Below are 22412 nucleotides of genomic sequence, written 5' to 3' on the forward strand. Positions count from 1 at the left end.
AGAAAGATGATTAGTATTATTTGTAGCCATTTCTGATGAATATGATTTTCTGTTCAAACAGAAAACATTAATATATCAATCATGTATGGTCCAATATGTTAATTTTGTTTGTCTTTTGAGGGGTCACTACATGTAGTTGACTCTAGATTTTTCAGTATATCGGTTAAACCGTATGTTTCTTGGAACCATTGAATCACAGTTGCAGATTAATGGGTTGCCTATAATGCATACATATTATACACATATAGCATATGTATTGGATATAGTGTACACAACTATGAAAACCAATGCTGAACATTTAATATTTTACATTATTAAATGTTTTGAAAATAATATAATAAAAATTGATTAAGGTATTCCACAGTCCTGCATCTTACGCGATATTTATTTTTTTTTGAAATTTATTTTAAAAACACTCTCAAATCTTATTTTGTCTTAGGCCCCGATCTCAGCACAAATTTTAATTTTTGGTCCTATGCAGTAGCATCACTAACTTTTACAATCTAGGGGGCTCAAATAAGTAATTAAGATTACTAAGTTTGGATAATAGCTCGATGAGCAACTCTTTAAACTTGTTTCCGCTGGGAGATAATTCTTGAATACTATTTCAGGAATCATCCAGCATATCAATGGGCAAGTAAGAGAGTTGATTATCACGTAGGATTAATATTTTAAGAGCGTTACAACCAGCCTTGGTGAGAGATCCGTCCTTGAACATTTTTAGATAAATCTATCTCAGTCAGATTATTAGGAATATGACGATATTTGATTCTGGTTATGTTAGAATGGTCACTTTCTTCTTCTTCGCCTATTTAATTATCGATGGAGGAGTGCATTGTTGATCACATGAGAGTTAATAACTGCTTATTTCTGAATAAACTGAGAACTTCAAAGTTTGGGATCCTCTGAAAAGTGCCTATCATAATGTTATCGATATGATTAGCCGATAAATCTAGCCTCCTTAATTCGGGCCTAATGTTATCCAGAGTTTCAAATTTGGTAAAATTACCAGAGGGGAAAAACAAGTTTTTAAACGAGGGGTTGAGATCATTGGCAAGGCAATTTGCTTATCAATTTAAAAGTTTTTATATTTTTCAAGGCTTGAAATCCCTTCGAATTTTTAAGATGCTTCAAGTTAAGCAAGTTTAAAAAGAAATATGCTACGATTTTGATTATCTCCGAAATTTGTAAATGGAGTGTTTCCAGGTTTTTTAGAACTGTCAGTTTGTAAACCATCTCAAGTTTGGGTCCTTTCATTGTCGATATATAAACGTCATTGGTTAAGGACAGTGAAACAAGATTTTGGGCCATGGGTTTAAGCGTATCTGAAGTTATGGAATTGATTTGAGTATAGCAATAGGCCTCGAATGTTTACAGGTCTTCATTTTATGGCTTCATTCTTTATTTCCCCAAGAAAAATGTGTTGAGTCAAATCGCCTATTTTCTCACCTCACTAAACTGATATTTATAAGACGCCGCTTTGGTTAAATTATGCAATTCTTTCTAGCATTGCTAGTCGTTTGCCTCTGATCATGTCAACCATAATGGTTCTCTCCGTGACATAGAAATAACAGTCTTTATTTGTGGGTAAAATGGGACATTTTTCTTCGATTTTATATATCGGTTGTCGTTATACCATTCAAAGTTAAAACCATCTACACAAAACAGATTAAAGAAATTATAACCATTTTTCAATTTTTTTTTAAATACTAATTCCTTATTTTTAAGTTGGGTATTTTTAGAGCGATGTTATCTAAGTAACATATATTTAGGTCTATATAAGGCCAAGGACTAAATTCCTTAGTTTAGTTGACAAAATCTCTTTTTTTTAACTAACAAATGACTGAATTTGATAAAAATTTAAATGCTTATTATTGTTTTTTCCTATCTCCGACGTATTAAGTTTATACAAAAAAAAATTATTTATATTCACAAATTTTTTTTTACTTTTTGAAAAGATTAAAAATTAATTATAATTTGAAAATTTAAAAAAAAAGGAATAAGTTATAGAGAAAAATATTATAGGTCGTTTTGATATATGCTTCAAGATATTTATATAGGAATTTTAAGAATAATATTTTGTATATCTTTACGTTATATGTAACATATAATATTTAGTGGTTTTAGGGCATCAAATTCTTTAAAATTTATTCTTTTTCGCTAATTTTTGAACTCAAGGAACGTTCAACTTCGTTTTTTTTTCAAATGATGAAATATATTAAAAATTAAACAAATTACTGAAATAGGGGAGACCAGGGCTTGAGTAAGGGAATTGTCAGTTCAGCGGATTTTATTTAAAAACCAAACATGTTTAGTATAATTCAAATACTATTATGATAGCGTTGTATAATCTGTATATTTGAGGCGAAAAATATTTTATACTCCTCAGCTAGTTTTTTAGGTAATAATCAAAATTTTTTTACATCACAATATTAGGTAGGTTTAAAATTGACATTATATGAAATTTAAAACTTGTAACTAGGGGCTAGTAGAATCAGTGCTAGTCAGTTCAATCAAATTATGCGTACAAATATAATAATATAAAATAAGTATTCATTAACTGTTATTTTAAATTTAAATCAATTCTATATATATGATAATGCAATGGAAATAGGAAAAAAATTATTAAACATATTTTTTATAATTGAAATAATTCCAAATCAATAAAACATTATCCATAAAATAATGGAATAATAATATTAATTATCTTATAGGAAACTTAATAAAATAATTGAATCTTCAAGCCCCGGGTTTGGGGCTTGATGGTGTTAAAATTCAGTTTTACAGAATCAATCTTGAGAAAAAAGTATAAAATATTTTTAAAATTTATCAATGTATAAGGTTAGGTAGGTGTGTGAGCTATTTCTTCATATTTTGTAAATTGAAATTTTTATATACTTCGCCGGGAATTCGCCTTAACGGGGAATGCCGCGTAAGAGATATCGATTATAGCTTAGATTAGTTTTTAGTAAAATTTATTACGCCTATTGATAACCTGTTAAATCTGAAAGGTCATATGATTATAAATAGGCGAATAGAAATTTAAATAAAATCAGCTGTTGTAACGGCAATTTGCCTTATTTGGAGCATAATCACCAATTTTGTTCACCAAAAAAAGGTAATAAGACCGATTTTTTTATTTGCAAACAAGTTTGAATTCAAATTTAGACACTATATCCGTATTTTCCATGCACTTTATTTTCCATTTGCAGTAGAAATTTCCCATTCACTTCCTCCCCTTCTCATACGTCTGTGCACTCAGCTAGTGGCAGGAAGAGTTTAAATTTATGGGGATACTCTTTTAGTCAACATACTACATAGATCCATTTTATAATTGGATCATTGACTTAAGAATTGTAAGTTTCCGAATTTCCGTGGTCTTATGGTTCCAACCAATGATATATAATAATAACTAGATGGACGAATCCTTAATTTAAATGTGAAACAATACATATTAGATGTTGGCACGTCATTTTGGGTTTCCATTAACAAATTTAATCAGACTTTCACTTATACTAAAAATAATTTATACGGGAAACCAAAATGGATGACGTGTCAGCAGCTGATTTGCGTTCAGCGAATTTTCAAAATGGTTAATGAATTATTAGTCAGTGTGAGTATTATTTGTCATTAGGTTAGGTCAGCTTTACTTTTCTTACAAAAATTATACTTGGAATAGATCGTAATAAATTTTTTAAAAAATAAATATAACAAGCCAGGTATTATGGTCGAACTCACCATAATTGCCATTACAACAGCTGATTTTTAAATTTCTATCACCCATTTATAATCACATTACCTATCAGATTTGACAGTTCATAAAGAATGATATAGTTTTATTAAGAAACTATTTTAATATATTAACCCCAAACCCAAATCTATCAAACCTTTAGTAATAATCCTAATGCCTAGCCCATATCCTCTTGATATTTGTTTAAATTTAAATTTATTTTACCCAATTAAAAAGTCTTCAGTTAAATATTCCTTGAATTGAGCCTACCAACATAAGTGGATTGAAGGGTTACATGTCAAAACCACTAAAAAGAAAGTTTCTCAAAAGGCATTACCGCGAATGTCGATTAAAGCGAAAAGATTTCTACACAAAATTATTAACACGAATATTCTACAGCTTTAATAATTTTCAATAAACTAGATATGGAAGATTTACTGAAACTAAATATTTCACCGATTTTGATCAAAAATTTGAAACAATTAGAAAATTTATCACGGTGGTACTTAATTAGCTTTAAAATTTGCTACCTCTGCAGACTAATTCTACCTTTCTTCCTAACTTTCCTCCATTTCGATTGAGCCTGAGTGAGATCAAATTTCGATATCCAATTAAACCTCCCCTTTCCCCCCTTCGAAAATTTGAAACTTTAATAATTATTAATTATGTTTTGAAAACCAGTGATTAGTCAACTTTTTCAGGCCCATTTCTCGGTACACTCTTATAATGACAATTAAAGGTATTAGATATAACTAGTGTTGTTAAATGGCTCGTTTTGAGCCGATTTTTAAAAACGGCTAACTCAATATTTCGTCCAGAAAAATATTACGCAAGCCTCAATATTTTGCTCATAGAAGGAACAAAGGTCTAGGCATATATTATCGAAATCTTGAGACTTAGGCAATATTTTTTTGGCTAAAATATCGAGTTAGCCGTTTTAAAAAATCGGCTCAAAATGAGCCGTTTAACAACACTAGATATAACAATGCCCTTTACATCATTAGTGTAAGAATTATTACAAGATAATGAATTTCAAGTGCAGGCATGGTCTTAGCTTCTTCTATAAGTTAGCTTAGATTTCAAGGAAATTAAGTTGTCAACATAACATGATAATAAGCCCGAGCTATTACTACACATATCCCATTTGGACCCAATTTTTTTAAAATATTGGTAGGACATAAAGCTTGACGACTTAATAACCATCTCATGATCAAAATGACAAAAATCTTGCATGGGTATCATCTGCTTACTTTTTTTTATCTTCTAAATAATTATAATTGATATATATAATAGCCAAAATAATTATGAAAAACTAAAAAATTTCAATTTCATTATACTATTCCCATCCCATTATCGGAGTTTCCTTAAATTTTACTATTCAAATCTCTAGTGGTTTTAATCAATTACAGCATTTTCTTTAACATCGTTGAATATAAATCAGCTGGTAACGCCATATTTGCTTCACATATCAAAAATCTTTGATGGTTTTTTTTAAATATAAAATCATATAAATTATGTTTTTATTCTATAAGCACTTTGTACTTTCGTGTTGTAAAAAAACAACAGAGCTATGTTTGATTCCATACATGCCCTAAAAAAAAAATTTTGAAATTTTAGGTAAAATATGATCAAAAATCCTGTCTTGAACAACTAAAACAAAGACTAAAAATAATCAAAATTCGGTGGTAGGTTGAAAATTTAAAAAGGTCTTTCTTTTTACCTATTAAACCCTCAATAAATACACTAGTGGGGTTTTATGATAAACTCTTGTTAAACGGGCATAGATTAGCTAAAATAATATTAAGCAAGCCTGGAGATTTTACTCATAAATCTCGAAACTTACATAATTCGGCAGTTTTTAAAAATCGTCCCAAATCGGGCCCGTTTACACCAGTTTATAAGGACCACAAGCGTGTTAGATTTGATATTACATAAAAACGGTTAATTTAACAGTAGCGTCGTTAGATGGTGGAGAAGGTACTCGGGGTCTTAAGCCCACGCTGAGAAATTTGAAGAGTTCCCATAAATTTCTTTTCAAAATAATACCATTTTAAAAAAAAGTTTATTATGAAATTGCTAGCTTTGAAAAAAAAATGAACCTCATTTTCGAAAATATTATCAAAAAAAATAATAATTCTTGAGCCCCCCTGATGAGGCCACTCGTTATTATGATCTAGGATTTTCCGCAGCTTCATTAAATATATCTTGGAATATATATTCCAAATTACATTTATTTTTGTTGAATAGTTTTTTATTAAGATATAAACATTTCGTGACTGATTGGTAGTGATGTTAAATGGCTCCATTTGAGCCGATTTTAAAAAACGACTAACACAATATTTTAGCCAGAAAAACATTGTCTAAGGCTGCATTCAAAGTGGAGACGAATCCGTTTTTTAACATATGTTCCGTCAAAAGTCAATCTCATTAAAAATGATATTAAAAAAATTATAAGTTAACGTTATAATGCTATATAAAATTTGCCGGATCAAAAAGTCAAAATGTTTTGACTTCAAAATTTGCCGGATCCATTTTTAAGACGGAAGATATCGGAACGGACGCACTTTGAACATATACATCATTTTTAAGGAGATTGACCTTAGAAAAACGGAGTCTCCACTTTGAATGCAGCCTAAGCCTTGAGATTTTGCTAATATCTGTCCAAACCCTTGGGCCAGCTATGAGCAAAATATGAAGGTCTGCATTATATATTTCTGAGTAAAACGCTGAGTTAGCCGTTTTTTAAAATAGGCTCAAATCGAGTAGTTTAACAACACTATTGATTGGTGTCAATAAAATTCCACTAAAGTAAATTTTTAGAATTTCCATTTTATTTTGATGAATAAATAATCATTTTTATGAAATGTTTTATTTTAATATTACAATAATTCTATTTTTGTACTTGTTATTTAGAATTAAAAATTTTTTACCTTTTTTTTTTAGAAAATTTTGGCACAAATTATAATAATATTCTCAATATTTTATATCTAAATCATAATAAATTTAAAAAAAAATAAATATATAATGTTTAGGGTTATTTTCCTATATAAAAATATTTAAAAAAATTAAAAGAATGGATAGAAATGGAGATATTATTCATTTGAAAAAATTGGGATTTATTATACTGCCACAAGACCATTTTTCATTAGAATATTGAAGGAATAAAAGAAATAAATATCCTATTGAAAATAGTATAATAATAATATATATAATGGATTATCACACTGTTCTCGGGGGAGAGGGTAGGGGGAATTTACGATACTATTAGGTTATTAAAATTTAAAGGGGTTAACTCGAGGGGTCAATATTATATTTTAGCCATCGGTGAGGGAGCACGCTATCAGGACTGTGGACCTAAAAGCTCAGTAGTATTGATTAGATGCTGCTCGAAAAGCGGTGGATATAGGATCTATTCAATATTCCACCAATCGGAGTCCTTTAATTTAAAATTAAAAATACATCGTGTTTATTATACCATACGTGTATATATATAATATATAATTAAGGTTTAGAAAAGGGATACATATAAGATTATGAAAGCTTCACTGGTTAAGTTTGCTATAGAATATATTACACGTTGAAATTAAATATAATTGTGCGGGAGAATATGCTAACTATGCCGAAGACATGGGCAGGGTGGAGTTCTCGACGTCTTCTTTATTGACGAATTTGATGTGATCAGATGTTCCGGTATTCCAAGAATTTCGGCTACCGCTTCCGTGTGCGAAAGGGGAAGAAAATCTGATAAATAAGGGGTTCCCTATTTTAAATCTCTTGAAAAAGCCCGCGCCTATCACTAATTCTACGAAAACGATGATCGCGATTATCGCTAAGATGGTCGTTACCGCTATGATAGCTTTTGTCTTTTTAGAGGTTTGTCCGCCCGATTTTCCCTCGAAACCCATTATTTCTGCTCGTGGGGAAGAATAATTCTTAGTATTGCTTGCATTTGCCGACGAACGTGGTTGGCAGTCAGGCAGCAAGATATCGATAAGAGTTTTATTCAGTATGTTGATTTTGTTTAGACCCTTTGAAGGATTTGTACAAGTTGTCAATTCCAGTTTTTCCGGGAAAGTGAATAAGCCAGATGTTTCGTGGAACCATTGAGCCAGTGACATAAAATCACAGTCGCAGACCAGGGGATTTCCTAATACGCATATACGTAATATATTAAGTTTATATAATAATAAAAAAGAATTTAATAGTCTGTATTTATATTTATATTAATATAATATCTTAAAATCTGTCGTACAACTATATTATTAATAAATGGTTCTCGATTTAGACAATTTTAAAAATAAGATTTTAGCCAAAATAATATTATCCTCTCGAGATTTTGTTAATAAATGTCCCAAAACCTCTCTTGCCATCTTATAAGCAAAATCTCCAAGCGTTGCATCTAATATTTTTTTGGTTACATCGAGCCGTTTATGTTCCATTCCCGTTCATACTTTAAATTTTTTTTACAATTATTTAGTTCTATCTACTCTGGTTATTTGCCCGATTCATATCGGGTTGCTGCCATTTTTTTATAAGTTTTCGATTTTTTTTAACGAAAAATTAAAAACGTTTTAAAATTATAAAATTAAAAGTATATATTTAAAAAAAAATTGAATTAGAAACAAATTAATGAGAAATATTCTAAAATTAATCACTAAATAACTATCTTGAACCAGCCGTATTCAAGATAAGGGCTTTTATTAATTATGCATACGGCTATTTTACCTCTATATCTATTTAATACTCTGAATATATAAATTTTCTTACGAGATTGTATAGTAGGTTTTAGCTTACTAATTTTATCAGCCATATCACTCGTTTCTGGAACCCCTAGTTAGTTTTTTTTTAAATTAAAAAATCAAATTCTAAGGAGATGGGGGGGGGGGAGGGTTGTAATCTATTGAGCCGGGTGCATGGCATACCAGACAACAATCGAAGATAAATAATTAATTGCATGACTACCTTGTAACGAGATGGAATATATATGATGATTTAGTAATTCCAAATCCACTAATCCTTTGACGTTCGTTATATTATTGAAACGTAGATCTAAATGAGTCAAATTATCGAAATCCTGCAAACTTTGAAAGTCAAAGGTTTTTAAATGGTTGTATTGAAGGTCAAGGAAGTACAAGGAATGCTTGGCCGGCAATAGGGTTTTCATGTCGAACTCTTCCAGAGGATTCATGCTCAAATATAGTTCCTGAAGCTTAGAATTATTTCTGAAAGCATGAATTGGCACATTCCGAATTTCGTTCTTATCGAAGCTTAGGTAAGTAAGATTACTCAGTTTGGACAAGAGAGCGGTGGGCAGCGCCTTAAAATTATTTTGGCTGAAAGAAAGTTCTTGTAGGTTATTTTGAGAATCATCTAATATATCAGGTGGCAATTTGGAAAGATGGTTATCGTTCAGGAGTATTTTTTTAAGGACTTTACAATTAGCAAATACATCTTTGGTCAGGGACCCGTCCTTGAAATTATTTTGGGACAGGTCTATAAAAGTCAAATTATTGTCAATATTTCTAATTTCGGTGACGGCTTTATCAGAATTGCTATTATTTTTCTCTGCCATATTTTCTTTTTTGCCTCCAGCGATATCGATAGAAGAATGCGACGGCGAACACAGGGCAGGTAGGGATTCGAGTTGATTGCCAGATAAAACGAGATCTTCTAATTTAATGATCTTTTGGAAAGTGCCGGTCGGAATTTTCTCGATATGGTTTTTGGACAAATAGAGCTTCCTCATTTCGAGGCCAACCTCATTCAGAGTGGTGTTTTCGAGAGTAATCAGCATACCGGATTGGAAATATAAGTTCTCCAACCGAGGGAGCGTCACTATCGATTGCGGTAAGTAAGTCAATTTATTATTGAATTTTAATGTTTTCAAATTTTTCAGGGCTAAAAACCCTTTCGAATTCTTGATGATCTCCAGGTTGGGTAAGAACAATGTAAGAGTGCTCAGCTTGGGAAAGGAATCCAGGATAGAGGCGTCAAATTCTGATACCTCCGGAATTTGTAAATGTAGGTATACTAGATTTTTAAGAACTTTCAGGGCTTCGTAAATCATTCCCAACTTTGGCCCACTCATTTCCGGCCTGTATAAATTATCGATTAGTGACAGTGAAACGAGGCTTTGGGAAAAGGGTTCTAATGCATCCGGGGTTATGTTTTTAAACAGAGGATGATAGAGGAATAAAGACTGAAGGTTACAGGGCTTTTGTTGTTTGGAACCCCTCTCGGATGAATACTGGGTTATGGAGTCGAATCGGCTCTCTATCAAGAACAGGGTGATATTATGAGAAGGTTCGGTCTCTGTTAGGATTCGCATGGATTCTAGCAAATTATTTTGTTCGCGCATATATTCGCAAATCAAATCGAAATTTTTGACATTCTTTTTGATTTGTCCTACCATCGTGGTCGTCTCCAAGACTCTGCAATAGCAGTGCTTATTTTGGGGTAAAATGGGGCACTTTTCTTCCGAGACTACGGTGCCATCATTACTATTGTAGAGAACCCTGCCATAGCCTTTCTGCTCCATCACACCCACCAAGCACACTAAGAAAATGAACGATGATTTTTTCGATATCCTGATAATTGCCATCTTTCGTCAAAATAAATTATGTAAGTTTTTTTTTTATTATATAAAATTTATTTATTATATTCTATTACGATTACTGATTTTTTTTTAAGGAATAATGCCACCTTATTATATTATGAATGATGATGAAGATGAAGTTAAAATAAAAATTTTTTTTTTCACGGAAAACCCCCCTATATAAAAAACTAAACGTGAAAGAAATAATATATGATTATTTTTTTTTACAAGAAACATCTGTTTTGATTTCTAATCCTAATCTAAAAAAAAACAATATGTAATAATTATTTATACATGGAATTTTTTTTTTTATATATAAGGGTTGGTATACTTGTACTGAACAGAGATTTTCTTAGGCCCAACCAGAGTTGCCAGATGTCAAGATTTAGCATTGATTCTCACGATTCCATACCAAGTTTTCTACACAATCACGAAGAAACAAGGCGCTAATATTTTTTTTATTTGTGTAGAATATATTTTTTTTATAATAAAAAAAAAAATTAAAAATTAATTCGGGCCGGGCGGACAAATAATTTTTATTTGATTTCGGATCAGGCTTTTCGGGACAAATGTTTGGGATCGGGCCGGGCTTGAAAAATTAGATCCGATGCAGATCACTGATCCAAACCCCCCAAATCGAGTTCGTCATTTCTTACCCGAACTTCTATCGTACCCGAAAACCTAAAATACTCTTAAACCGTTTTTTATGTAATTTTATATATTTATCTATATACTATGTACAATTAAAAAATCTTTGATGGAGATATTTTTTTTTATTTAACTAGCTTGCGGGTGTCTCTGTCTTGAAAGAGTGTTTTTTGATATTTTTTTAAATTAATTCTATAATTGAACCTTAAATATAATTAATTTGAGATAACCCTTAAAAAATCAAATAGTTTTATATATTTAGCGGTTATTTCTATGTCCACTTTTTGTCAAAAATGACGTTACGTAAATCAATTTGTTATAATTATACCATTTTATTTACATTAAGAAATCCGAAATATTTATAAAATAACTCAAATTAAATCCGATACAAGGTTAACCATCCTATTGAAATCAATAGAAACTTAATTTTTTTTTCAAATTTCTATCCTGTAAAATTGCAATAAGTGGAGATAAAATATTCTAATTCTCAGGTGGCCATATATTAGAAAATTATATTAATGTGTATATATTGAATTTATTATAAAATTATTATCCAACCTCAGATTAAATTATTATATTATCCAACCTCCTAAATTCGTAGAGCTTAAACCACATTTGAACATTTTGAATTTTTATTTACACATCAATCATTTTTTTTAATTACCAAAATTTTATTTGACAATCATTAGAATAACACAAAATATAATTATAAAGTATGTGTATTTTCACAAATAAAAAACTATTAAAAACTCAAATAAGACAGAATTTTATAAAGATAAATTTTTTTTAACATTCATTTTCTATAAACAAATAAACATCGTAAATCTTAACTAAGGTCTCAGTAATTATTAGAAATATAAAAACGTTATAAAACGGAATTGTTATGAACTAAAACGTTAAAGGATTCTATTATACACTTAATATGGGAATGTGAATAAATAAAAATTATTCTCGAACTATATAGTAAAACGTGGGATATTTTGCAAATGTTTATTTAGCATCAAAATAAACAAAAATTAGCGATTTTATTCCTAAAATTAGGCATATACGATATTAAATTGATTATATTATAGCATAAAAATTTATGGAAACCTTTTTTTTTGGTAATTTAGCACGTCAATTACCTTATTACTTACCCCTCTAATTGTAATCTTATTATTCTTTGCTTGATGTACTTTTAATAGGAATTTCAACATTTCTAGGCAATCTAGAAAGATTTAATTAAGTTTCCTACATTTTTATATTCTAGTGTATATTTAACATTTTTTTTTCTCTTTAGCTTTCACCTTTTCTGGTGGTAAGCTCCTTCGACATCCCTCTCCACTTTATATTATTCATACAATCTCTTTTATCTAATTTATACTTCTTTATATTGGCTCTAACTTTATGGCCCGATTGAAGTTTTGGCCTTCCTCTTTTACGTTTGCCCATCACTTTCAAAATCTCAACCTTATTTCCTATGTAGTTCATAGGCCTTCTCATTGTGTGCCCATACCATTTAAGTCTGTTTACCATTAACTTAGTCTTAATGGGCACTAAAATTACTTAGTATTCTTGTACTGCGAACTTTACCCTTTCTGGGATCCTCAGCATTCTCATCTCCATAGTTTGTAGGCTTCTCTCGTTTGATTCCTTGGTTGGCCATGTTTGGAACTAGCACTCCAGATAAAGATCTCCACTTTAACCACCCTTGATTAATTTTACTCTTTATCTCTTTCTCTATTGTGCCATTTGTTTGTATAGTGGAGCCCAAATATTTGCAGCTTTCAATTGCCGATATCTCCCATTCATTTATATCAATACTCTCTGTTTCATCTCCTCAGCATATAATCCGTCTTTTCTCTATTTACTTTTAGTCCGTGCTTTTCTAGGATATTTATCCAACTCACTAATCTTTCTTTCATTTCATCCTTGGATTCGGTAAGTATCACAATATCATCTGCAAATATCATATTCCACGGGACTGTTTGAGGTATAAACTGTGCTAATACATCTAATACTGTAATGAAGAGAAGTGGGCTGAGAGCCGACCCTTGATGAACTCCTTCGGTTATTGTGTAGCCTGCTGAAGTACCTGGTGCTACGGACCACTGTTATATGGCCCATATAATATCCTGTATTATTCTTATATATTTTTCGGGAACCTTTTTCTGGCGTAGCGCCCACCAGATAATTTTTCTTAGGATTCTATCGAAAGCCTTTTCTAGATCAATAAAGACCATGTGTAGCTTTTTGTTCGTTTCCCTGTATTTTTCACTCATTTGCCTAATTGCGTGGATAGCATCAGTTGTTGATCTTCCAGGCATAAATCCCAACTGAGTCTCTCCTATTTCGATTATATCTCTTAATCTTTTTTCTATTATTTTTTCGTGTAGTTTTAGACAGTGTGACATTAGTTTTATGCCCCTCTCATTTTGATCATTGTGTGGATCCCCTTTATTTTTGAAGATAGGAACTAGATAGCTCTGCCTCCGTTTTTGGGGAACCTCTTCATTTCCAAGTATTTTATTGTATAGATTTGTGAGGAAATGTATTCCATCATCTCCTAGTGCTTTAAGGCTTTCTTTTGGAATATCATCTGGTCCCCTAGCTTTGTTGTTTTTCATGTGCTTGAGGCATAAGATTATCTCTTGTTCTGTTATTGGTTGTACAAGGTTTTGACATGGGGAGTGTTCATCTAAATATAGTATGTGGGGATTAAAGTTGAGAAGCTCCTGAAAATATCTTCTATTCATTATTTCTTTTTCCTTTATTATCAATTTCCCATCTTTGTTTTTGATTACTTTCGGAGCTCCGTTTACATCCCTAGAATTCTTTTCTCGCTGTTTGGCTAATCTGTATATTTTATTTTGCCCTTCTTTGGTATGTAGTTCTTCATGCATGTCATCATATGCCATAGATTTGGCCCTAGCCATCGCCTTTGTAGCTATTCTTTTGGATTTTTTGTAATTTGTCTTGTCATCTGGGTTTTTGGATTTGTACCATATTTTATAAAGGGATTTTTTCTCCTATATAGTGGTTTGTACCTCTTCATTCCACCACCATAGTTCTTTGTATGATTTGTTGCCTCCCCTTGTCAAGCCTAGTGTCGATTTGGCAGTGTCTATTAATCTGGATGAAAGGTCTGTCCACATTTTTTCACTTACTTGTGAGGAATCTATTGTTTCAATGTTTACATTGATTGCAAAGGCATCTGTCATTGTTTTTAATTTACCCCATTTGATGCATGGTTCTAGTTTTATCTTGCTTTGAGTGGATTTATTTGTGATGTGTAAATCATTACTAGTAGCTTGTGTTGCGCGGCGATATCTTCTCCTGGGATGACTTTGCAGTTTATTACATCTTTTAATCTTTGCGAGAGATTAGCATTTAATCTTTCTGTGTTTTCCATGTACCACTTTCATATGTTATTAGATGACTGTCTTTTTTCCTATAGAGGTGTTGGTTAAGGCAAGGTCGAAGGCTTGAGCAAATTTCAGTACATGCTCTCCTTCATCATTTCTTTCTCCATATCCAAAACCACCATGATGCCTTTTGTAGCTATCTCTTGCTTTCTCCACATGCGCATTTAAGTCACCACCAATTATGAGTAGGTCATCCTTAGGAATTTCCATTATAGCTTCATCAAGGATAGCTCTAAAGTCATCTTTCTCTTCTTCCTTGCAACCCGTTTGAGGTGCATATACTGAAAGGATGTGTATTATTGATTGACCATTGCAGAGTTTTATCCATTAATCTATCAGAGATCCTGTTGACTTCTACTACTGAGAAGGTTAGATCTTGACATATTGGTAGGTTATACTAAAATATAAGAGTATATAAAAACAATCCTCTACCTAAAAGAAATATAAGTTCAAATTTGTAAAAACAAAAAAATAATCCAATTAAAAACTAGCAAAAATGTAAAAATCAAAACCACAGTTACCTTGCTTTACCCATATATTATAATATGATAAAGCATCCCTGATACTGATAATTCTCCACCACTCTTCGATTTTTGATTTGAAGAAGATCAAATCCTATGTTATATGTGAAAATATTCAAAAAGCGTTAGTGTTATTTATAAGCGTCAAATTTGAGTTTTAAAAAAAAATACTATTTTAATTTGAAATTTTTAAGGTTTTATTTCGTGGGAGTTTTCCAGGTAGCTTTTTTTCCATCGGGTTTTTTCCGAGGGTTTTTTTTCCTATTAACAAAAAAAAAAATAATTAAATCATAATAAGAATGCCCATTGGAGGAGTTCATATTCATACCTCAATTATGCCCATATTTATTTTCATTAATTATAAAAGAAAATAATAATAATAAATATAAATATAAAAAAATTTTAAAGGAGTACTTATCGAAATCGTAAAATTAGAAAATAAAAGTATTATAAATCAACAAAAAAAAATTACATTAAATCAAAAAAAATAAATTACATTAATTCCAAAAAAAAATATTAAAAGATAAAAATTATATTAGTAATAACGATTGTCTCTCGAATAAGATAATCTCTTTAATATCTTTTTTCCTTTATTTGAGTAAATGAATATAATTTATTCAATAATAATTTTATCTTTAATTCAAATTTTAATAATAATATAAGAAATAATGATTTTAATAAAGAATAATTGATCTCATAAACAGATTTTAAAAATCAATCAGCTGTTAAATCGCGATCTCAGTCGCGCCACTATGAATTCAAGGTAAATGGGAAAAAACGGAGCAGATTTTTTAAAACGACTGACTCAAATTTTATCCAGAGAAATGTTACACACAAGCCCGAAGATTTTGATCATAGTTGGCAAAAAAAAGGTCTGGGGATCTATTAGCGAAATCTTGAGGACTTAGACAATATTTTTTTTTGGCTAAAATATTGAGTTAACCGTTTTTAAAAATCAGTTCAAATCGAACCGTTTAACAACACCACAAATTAATATAGGCGATAAATATAAAATTTAGGAGAACAAAAGGATAAAGAATTTAAACACCATTTCCTAGATATGAGGAATTGTAAATCTTTAAATTAATAATATTCATATCATTATGGCTTTTTAAATTTGATGGTGAATTCTAATTAGTTTATCAATATCATAATTTTACAATATTTTTTTCCTCATTGTATTTATATTATTGATCTGCATCGGGCCTAATTTTTCAAGCCCGGTGCGGCCCAAATTTTTTTTTAAAATTTTGCCGGCCCGGCTCGAACCCGAAGTTTATTTTTAAAAAATTTACCGGCCCGGCCAGGTCTCGAATTTATTTAAATATAGAAATTAATTTTTATAATTACTGTAAAATAAAAGACATAAGTTATATAGTATAGCGTTTAGTTTCAATAAATTAAATCAAAAATTTTTATTTTACATAAAAAATACATTATATAATTGATAAATTTAGATATATTTAATGAAATTTCCAAGGTCCGACCCGACCCGGCCCGAAATTTTTTAAAAAATATTAGACCCGGCCCAAACTCGATTATTTTAAATAGAATTAGTTCGGGATGGGCCTAACTTTGCAGATCTCTAATTTATATGTTAATAAAATATAAAAAATTTATTTTATTTTCCTTTAGAAAAAATTTTATGGTCCGTTCTAAAATTAACCAGTACTTTTTTTCATTATAGCTCCTGATAGTTTATGAACAATAATAATTTTCCAAATACACATATTAAAATAGTAATGACATAAATTCTAATAAAACAAATATGCAAATTATATATATTAAAAAATATATATTTAAATGATAGATTATCACAATAATAACCACTAAACTATACCTATTTCTTAATTTATATTGTCCCAATATATAATTTATAATTTTAAAATTGAATAATTATATTTCCAATAGGTAGCGTTTAATAGTTAAAAGATGTATTTATTAGTGATCTGCATCGGGCCTAATTTATCAAGCCCGGGCCGGCCCGAAATTTTTTTAAAAAAGTTTTGCCGGCCCGGCCCGAACTTGTAATTTTTTAAAAAAGTTTTGCCGGCCCTAACCCGAATTTATTTTTTTTTAAATTTACCGACCAGGCCCGGCCCGAATTTATTTAAGAAATTAATTTTTATAGTTACTAAAAATAAAATACATATGTTATATGTCGTTTAGTTTCAATAAATAAAATCAAATATTTTTATTTTACATAAAAAATTCAATATAAAATTGATAAATTAAGATATATTTAAAAAAAATTTCCAAGGTCCAGCCGGCCCGAATTTTTTTTAAAATATTAGGCCCATTTTGCAGATCTCTAGTATTTATTTTAAAATATCGTTTTTTTATTAAAATATCGTTTTTTTTATTGAAATATCGTTTTTTTATTAAAAAAAACTATCAATTAAAACTTCGCCTTTTTTTTGTAATATAAGTGGTTACATATGGAAACCTAAAAATAAATAAAATATTAGATTGCCATTAATTTGATTTTATTAATTTCAGCAAATAGGTATATTTTTTCCAGTTTTCGCTGGCATACAATTATGATTGGATGATTCGAATATATCAAATTGAATTATTTCTAAATTTAAAAAAAAATATCCTATAAAAATTCCAACTCAAATATGTTTTTGTCCTTTGACCCTATTGAAAATAATTGGGGGAAAGGCTGTTGCTACTATATTATTTATACAAGAATTACTTTTATATAATTTCTATGCGATAAAATTTTTTTTCATTTTTTTAAAACGTGTTATTGTTGAATCGGATCATATACTTTTTGGTGATATGATAAAATATGTATTCTTAAGTAATGTTGTTAAAGGGCCCATTATTGGTCTATTTTAAAAATGGCTTAATTCAAAGTATAGTTAAAATAATATTATACAAACCAGGAGATTTCGCTCATACGTGGCATAAAGGTTATCTCTAGTCTTACATAATATTATTTGAACTGTAATCTTAATCGGGCCATTTTTAAAAATCGGTTCAAATAGGGCCGTAGCTCATATGGGAATTCAACCCAGATTCTTAGCAACAGTTAAGGGATAAGAGAACACCCCCCCCCCTCCTTAGCCAAAATGCTAATTATATATCTAACATTTTTTTAAAGAAATATAATAGGTTTTTTTGAATTTCTAAGCATCTATATTTCAAAAAAATTATATTATACTTCAAGCAGAGTGTCAAACTAAACCGAACCTTTTTTTAAAAAAAAAAAAATTGGAGTTAACAAACCGTACCTTTTTATTTCTTTATTAACTGTGTTAAACAGGTTCGGACAGGTTTTTATTTTAAATATAGTAAACAAATTAATTAAATATTTTTATTATTTATTATATTACTTACCTTTGATTTCATATCTTGGTTAAAAACTTTAAAATGAGCATTTGAAAATTTTTTCGCTTAATACTTTGACCAAGAAATCTTTGAAGATCAAAAAAATATATACAAAAAAATTAAATTTTCTACATGTTGCATGGTTCTTATTATGAACAAAGAAGATAAAGCAATTACTACTCCAGTTTTAATATATCAAATTCTTTGATAAATTATTTCGGAAAGAAATAATACACTAAATTTTATCTGAAAAACAACAACAAATCAATCAAACAAATATGCAAATTATATATTAAAAAAAATATATTTAAATTATAAATTATCACAACAATAACTATGCCTATTTCTCAATTAATATTATCCCAATATTCAATTTACAATTTAAAAATTTAATAATTATATTTCCATTAGGTGGCGTTTTTTAAATGTATTTTTTATATTTTTTTAAATTTATTCCTGTATTTTATAATGTTTTTTTATATTTAAACTATTAGATATTATGGATTATGTTAAGTAAGTAAGGACGAAATTTCTATAAGCTTCCCATTATCTTGATTCTTATCATCGATATATTATTATAAAATGAAAAAATATAATAAGACTAGATAATAACATCATATACAAATTTGGCATATAATTAAAGCCCTTGATCCTTTTATGAGTTTTAAGTCAAAATTATTATTTTGACCCTTAAAATGATTAGTAATAATCAATATTGTAAAAGAAAGATAATAAAGGTCAAAATATCTCACACAACACAAAACAAAAGTTAATTATAAATTATTTTAACGGCGTCAAATGGAATAAAAACACGGTATCTTTGCATATTGAGATGGAAGAAATCAGAGCGACCCGTCTATTCATTAGCAAATATAATCATGCTGTCAGAGCTATAGAGGTTTCGATTGCTAGAAAATTTCTAGTAAAATATATTCTACACCACAAGAATCAGATTTGGCAAAAATATATTGTTAGATGATATTATAATTATATGATGTAATCCTAATTTTATATATGCAAATAAAAATTGATAATAGGTTTAATGTTAACTGTATTATTTTTTCTTTTTATTCCCATTATATTGATCATAAAATAACATTACAATTATTTATAGAGCTATTAACCTGCGTAAAAAAAAATTATTTGAACTTGAACCTAATCAAAACCTTTATATTTATTCCTGGATTCTGAACCTGCTAAATAGGTTTAATTATTTATTCAAATAATTATAAAAATTTAAATAAAGCATAATTCTTGATCTTAATTTATTATCAAGGTATATTTTATTGTTATTCGCGATTTTTTATATTATTAATTTTTTTTTAGAATAAAACTTTATCAAGCTTTTCAACTTTTTTTTTAGAATCGTTTATTATATATATTTTTTTTATATAATCTTATACGTTTGAAAATTCTTATAAAAAATTACTTTTTTTTTGTATAATAGTAAATGTAACGAAGCCTAGATGATTTATTTGTTTATAAACAGATAATGATTGGGGAGCGTTCGTTGTATTTTATATTTCTTTTAAAATGACCGTTGTTTAATCTTTTTAAATTATTTTATTATTTATTTACATTAGTAAATAATATCGTTTATTTATATTTACATATTAAGTAAATATTTGGATGATCAACACTTGTTAAAGTTTATTTAATGATAAATTATGTCGAGGAATATCCAAGATGTTAATAAATGCCTAAAATAATCACAACCTAATCTAATTATCAAAAGGTTCGATACGCTGATTCTGTACATGGTATTTTGAGGGCTCAAAGAGAAATATCAGAATGGGCTGAACTAATTTATATCATTAATATAACAGCTGAGTTTTCTTTATTTTTTAGACAATATATACGTATCGTATTGTTGATTAATTTAGAGTGGCCTATTGTTATATATTTATATATAATAAGGTGTTGTATAAAGACTATAAAATATTTAGAATATATTAATAGCAAGCAGGATTTGGTGCGTAATCAATGGGAGGTTCTCCCATGTCGCAAATTTGCTTGATCTCGTATATATCATTTATTTTAAGTTAGGAAAATATTTCCTCCTACAAATTGAAAAAATATTAGTAAAAGTTAATAACATTTTTAAATAACGACTATAATTCAAGATTTTTTAAATAAAATTATAAATGGCCAAATGCCTACAATAAGTGGGCCTAAAGATCTCATATAAAATTTATGGGGAAAAAAATCAATAGTGAACCCCCCCCCCTCCTAGCAAAATCTTGGATACGCCTATGAGCAGGATTGTTATATTAAATATCAAAGAAAATCTTTATAAAAAACTATTAATATTGCAGCTTACAATACAAAAAACAGGATATAGAATACATTTAAACTGATCTATTTTTAATAAGCATTTTAATTGGATAAGTTTTAAAATTAAACATTCATTATTTTATGAACGCCTTATAAAATTAAAATTGACTGAGTTTAATAAAAGAAACAAATTTGTAAAATTTTTGTTCTGAGGGCAATATTTTTTTATTTAGGCCGAGTATTGTTAAAAAGCCCGATTTGGGTCTATTTTTATGACCCGATTAAGATTGTAGATATAATAATATTATGTAAGCATCGAAATTTGGCAAATAGATGGTCAAACATTTCTACAAGATATGTGCATAATTTTTAGTCTTACATGGTTATTTTGGTTATGATATTAATCAGGCTGTTTTTAAAAATCGTCCCGAGTCGGGGTTTTTAACAACACTAGGCCTCACCCTCAAATGCTCTCAATCGCCCGATATTTTATTATAGGGTAATTTATTAATTTTTTTTATTAATTTGAGATATACATAGGTTTATAATAAATTTATGGGTTGCCAGGTCTCATTCCATCAATGGGCTCCCACAATTTTAGTTTACAATCAAACATCTCACTCTCGCAAAACTACCGTATTTTGAAATATGCCGCAAAAGTCTATCGCAATTTTTAAATTTCTTCCGGACAAATTTTTCTAACATTTTAGCCTTTTTTTAATAAATAAATAATAATTTTGAGAAACAATAATTGATTATTTTTACATTTTTAAAATAAATTTTAAATATTTATTCAAAAAACATATCTAGTGTGTAAATTTCTTTCCTTTTTATCCTTACCTTAATCATATATCCTTACCTTAATCATATGTTTATTTTTATCCAATAATAAATCATCATCATTCATTCATATTTTATCATTTTCATGTGTGGTAATTTTGAAATTATAAAACATTACCTGTTTTGTTAATATTTATATAAAGTGAGATAACTAAGCAATTTGCAATATTTTTTAGCAATTTTTATATTTCTACCGCATTAAAAATTTTAATCTGTTAATATACATTCTAATTAATCAAAGATAAATACTTATATTTATGTTGTTTTTTCTTAAATATTATCTAATTTTTAAAATCTTTAAATCTTTTTTCCTAAATATTAATTAAAAATTTTAAAATATTGTAATTAAGCTTAATATTTGACTTTTTCTTAAATTATTTGAAATTTTCTTAAATTATTTGAATTTTTCTTAAATTATTTGAATTTTTCTTAAATTATTTGAATAAATTATTTGAATTTTTCTTAAATTATTTGAATTTTTATCTGAGATTTGTTAAATAATTGAGAATTATTTCTAAAGATAACTTATTTATGTAATATGATATAGCGAATCCCCCTCTAAATGATATATATATAATAGAGCTACATTAGGGAAATCCCATTTACATCTAATTGGATGTTAAAATATTTGGAGAGAAATAATATGGGAAGCCCTTTATGCGTTTGTGAGCAAGCCAGACCTACTTTTAGATGCAACAATGCAAAAACTTTTGTTTAAACGTATATAGGCAAAGCAAAAAGAATTGAGCAAAAACAAAAAGCCATACCCGAGAAATACAGTAAAATGTAATTGTTTTAAAGATAGGAGGTAGTTGATTTTAAGCTTAAATTCCTTAGTGTAGTCTCAAATAATTACTATGGATATTAAGAGATTTAATATATCATATTATTTTATTTGAATTATTCAAATGATTAAAATTTGAAGAGAAAGAAGGATGAGTCTATAATAAATAATTTATTTTATTTAATATAACTAACTTTTACAGAATAATAACAACCTATATATATATTTTTATAAACTAAAATTAAAATACAATATTAAAAAGGTTAACATAAAAAAATAA

The 22412-nt window shown here is 28.7% G+C and overlaps 1 protein-coding gene across 2 annotated transcripts; it reads right to left on the bottom strand.

Annotated features, from left to right (window-relative positions):
- Positions 1 to 6832: 6832 nt before the first annotated feature.
- Positions 6833 to 10771, bottom strand: LOC135929095 (uncharacterized). Of its 2 annotated transcripts, none has more exons than XM_065465597.1 (3): positions 10657 to 10771; positions 8693 to 10331; positions 6833 to 7877 (listed from the first exon to the last, which is right to left on the bottom strand). In XM_065465597.1, exons 2-3 carry the CDS (start codon positions 10329 to 10331, stop codon positions 7345 to 7347), a joined length of 2172 nt encoding a protein of 723 aa, XP_065321669.1. In that variant the 5' UTR covers positions 10657 to 10771; the 3' UTR covers positions 6833 to 7344. The 2 variants fall into 2 exon arrangements, with proteins under 2 accessions (XP_065321669.1, XP_065321670.1); XM_065465598.1 differs by lacking the exon at positions 10657 to 10771 and adding an exon at positions 10406 to 10506.
- Between the last annotated feature and the right edge of the window lie 11641 nt (positions 10772 to 22412).

Source organism: Gordionus sp. m RMFG-2023, chromosome 4 (assembly GCF_954871325.1).
Source record: "Gordionus sp. m RMFG-2023 chromosome 4, tfGorSpeb1-WG-v2, whole genome shotgun sequence".
Classification (NCBI taxonomy): Eukaryota; Metazoa; Nematomorpha; class Gordioida; order Chordodea; family Parachordodidae; genus Gordionus; species Gordionus sp. m RMFG-2023.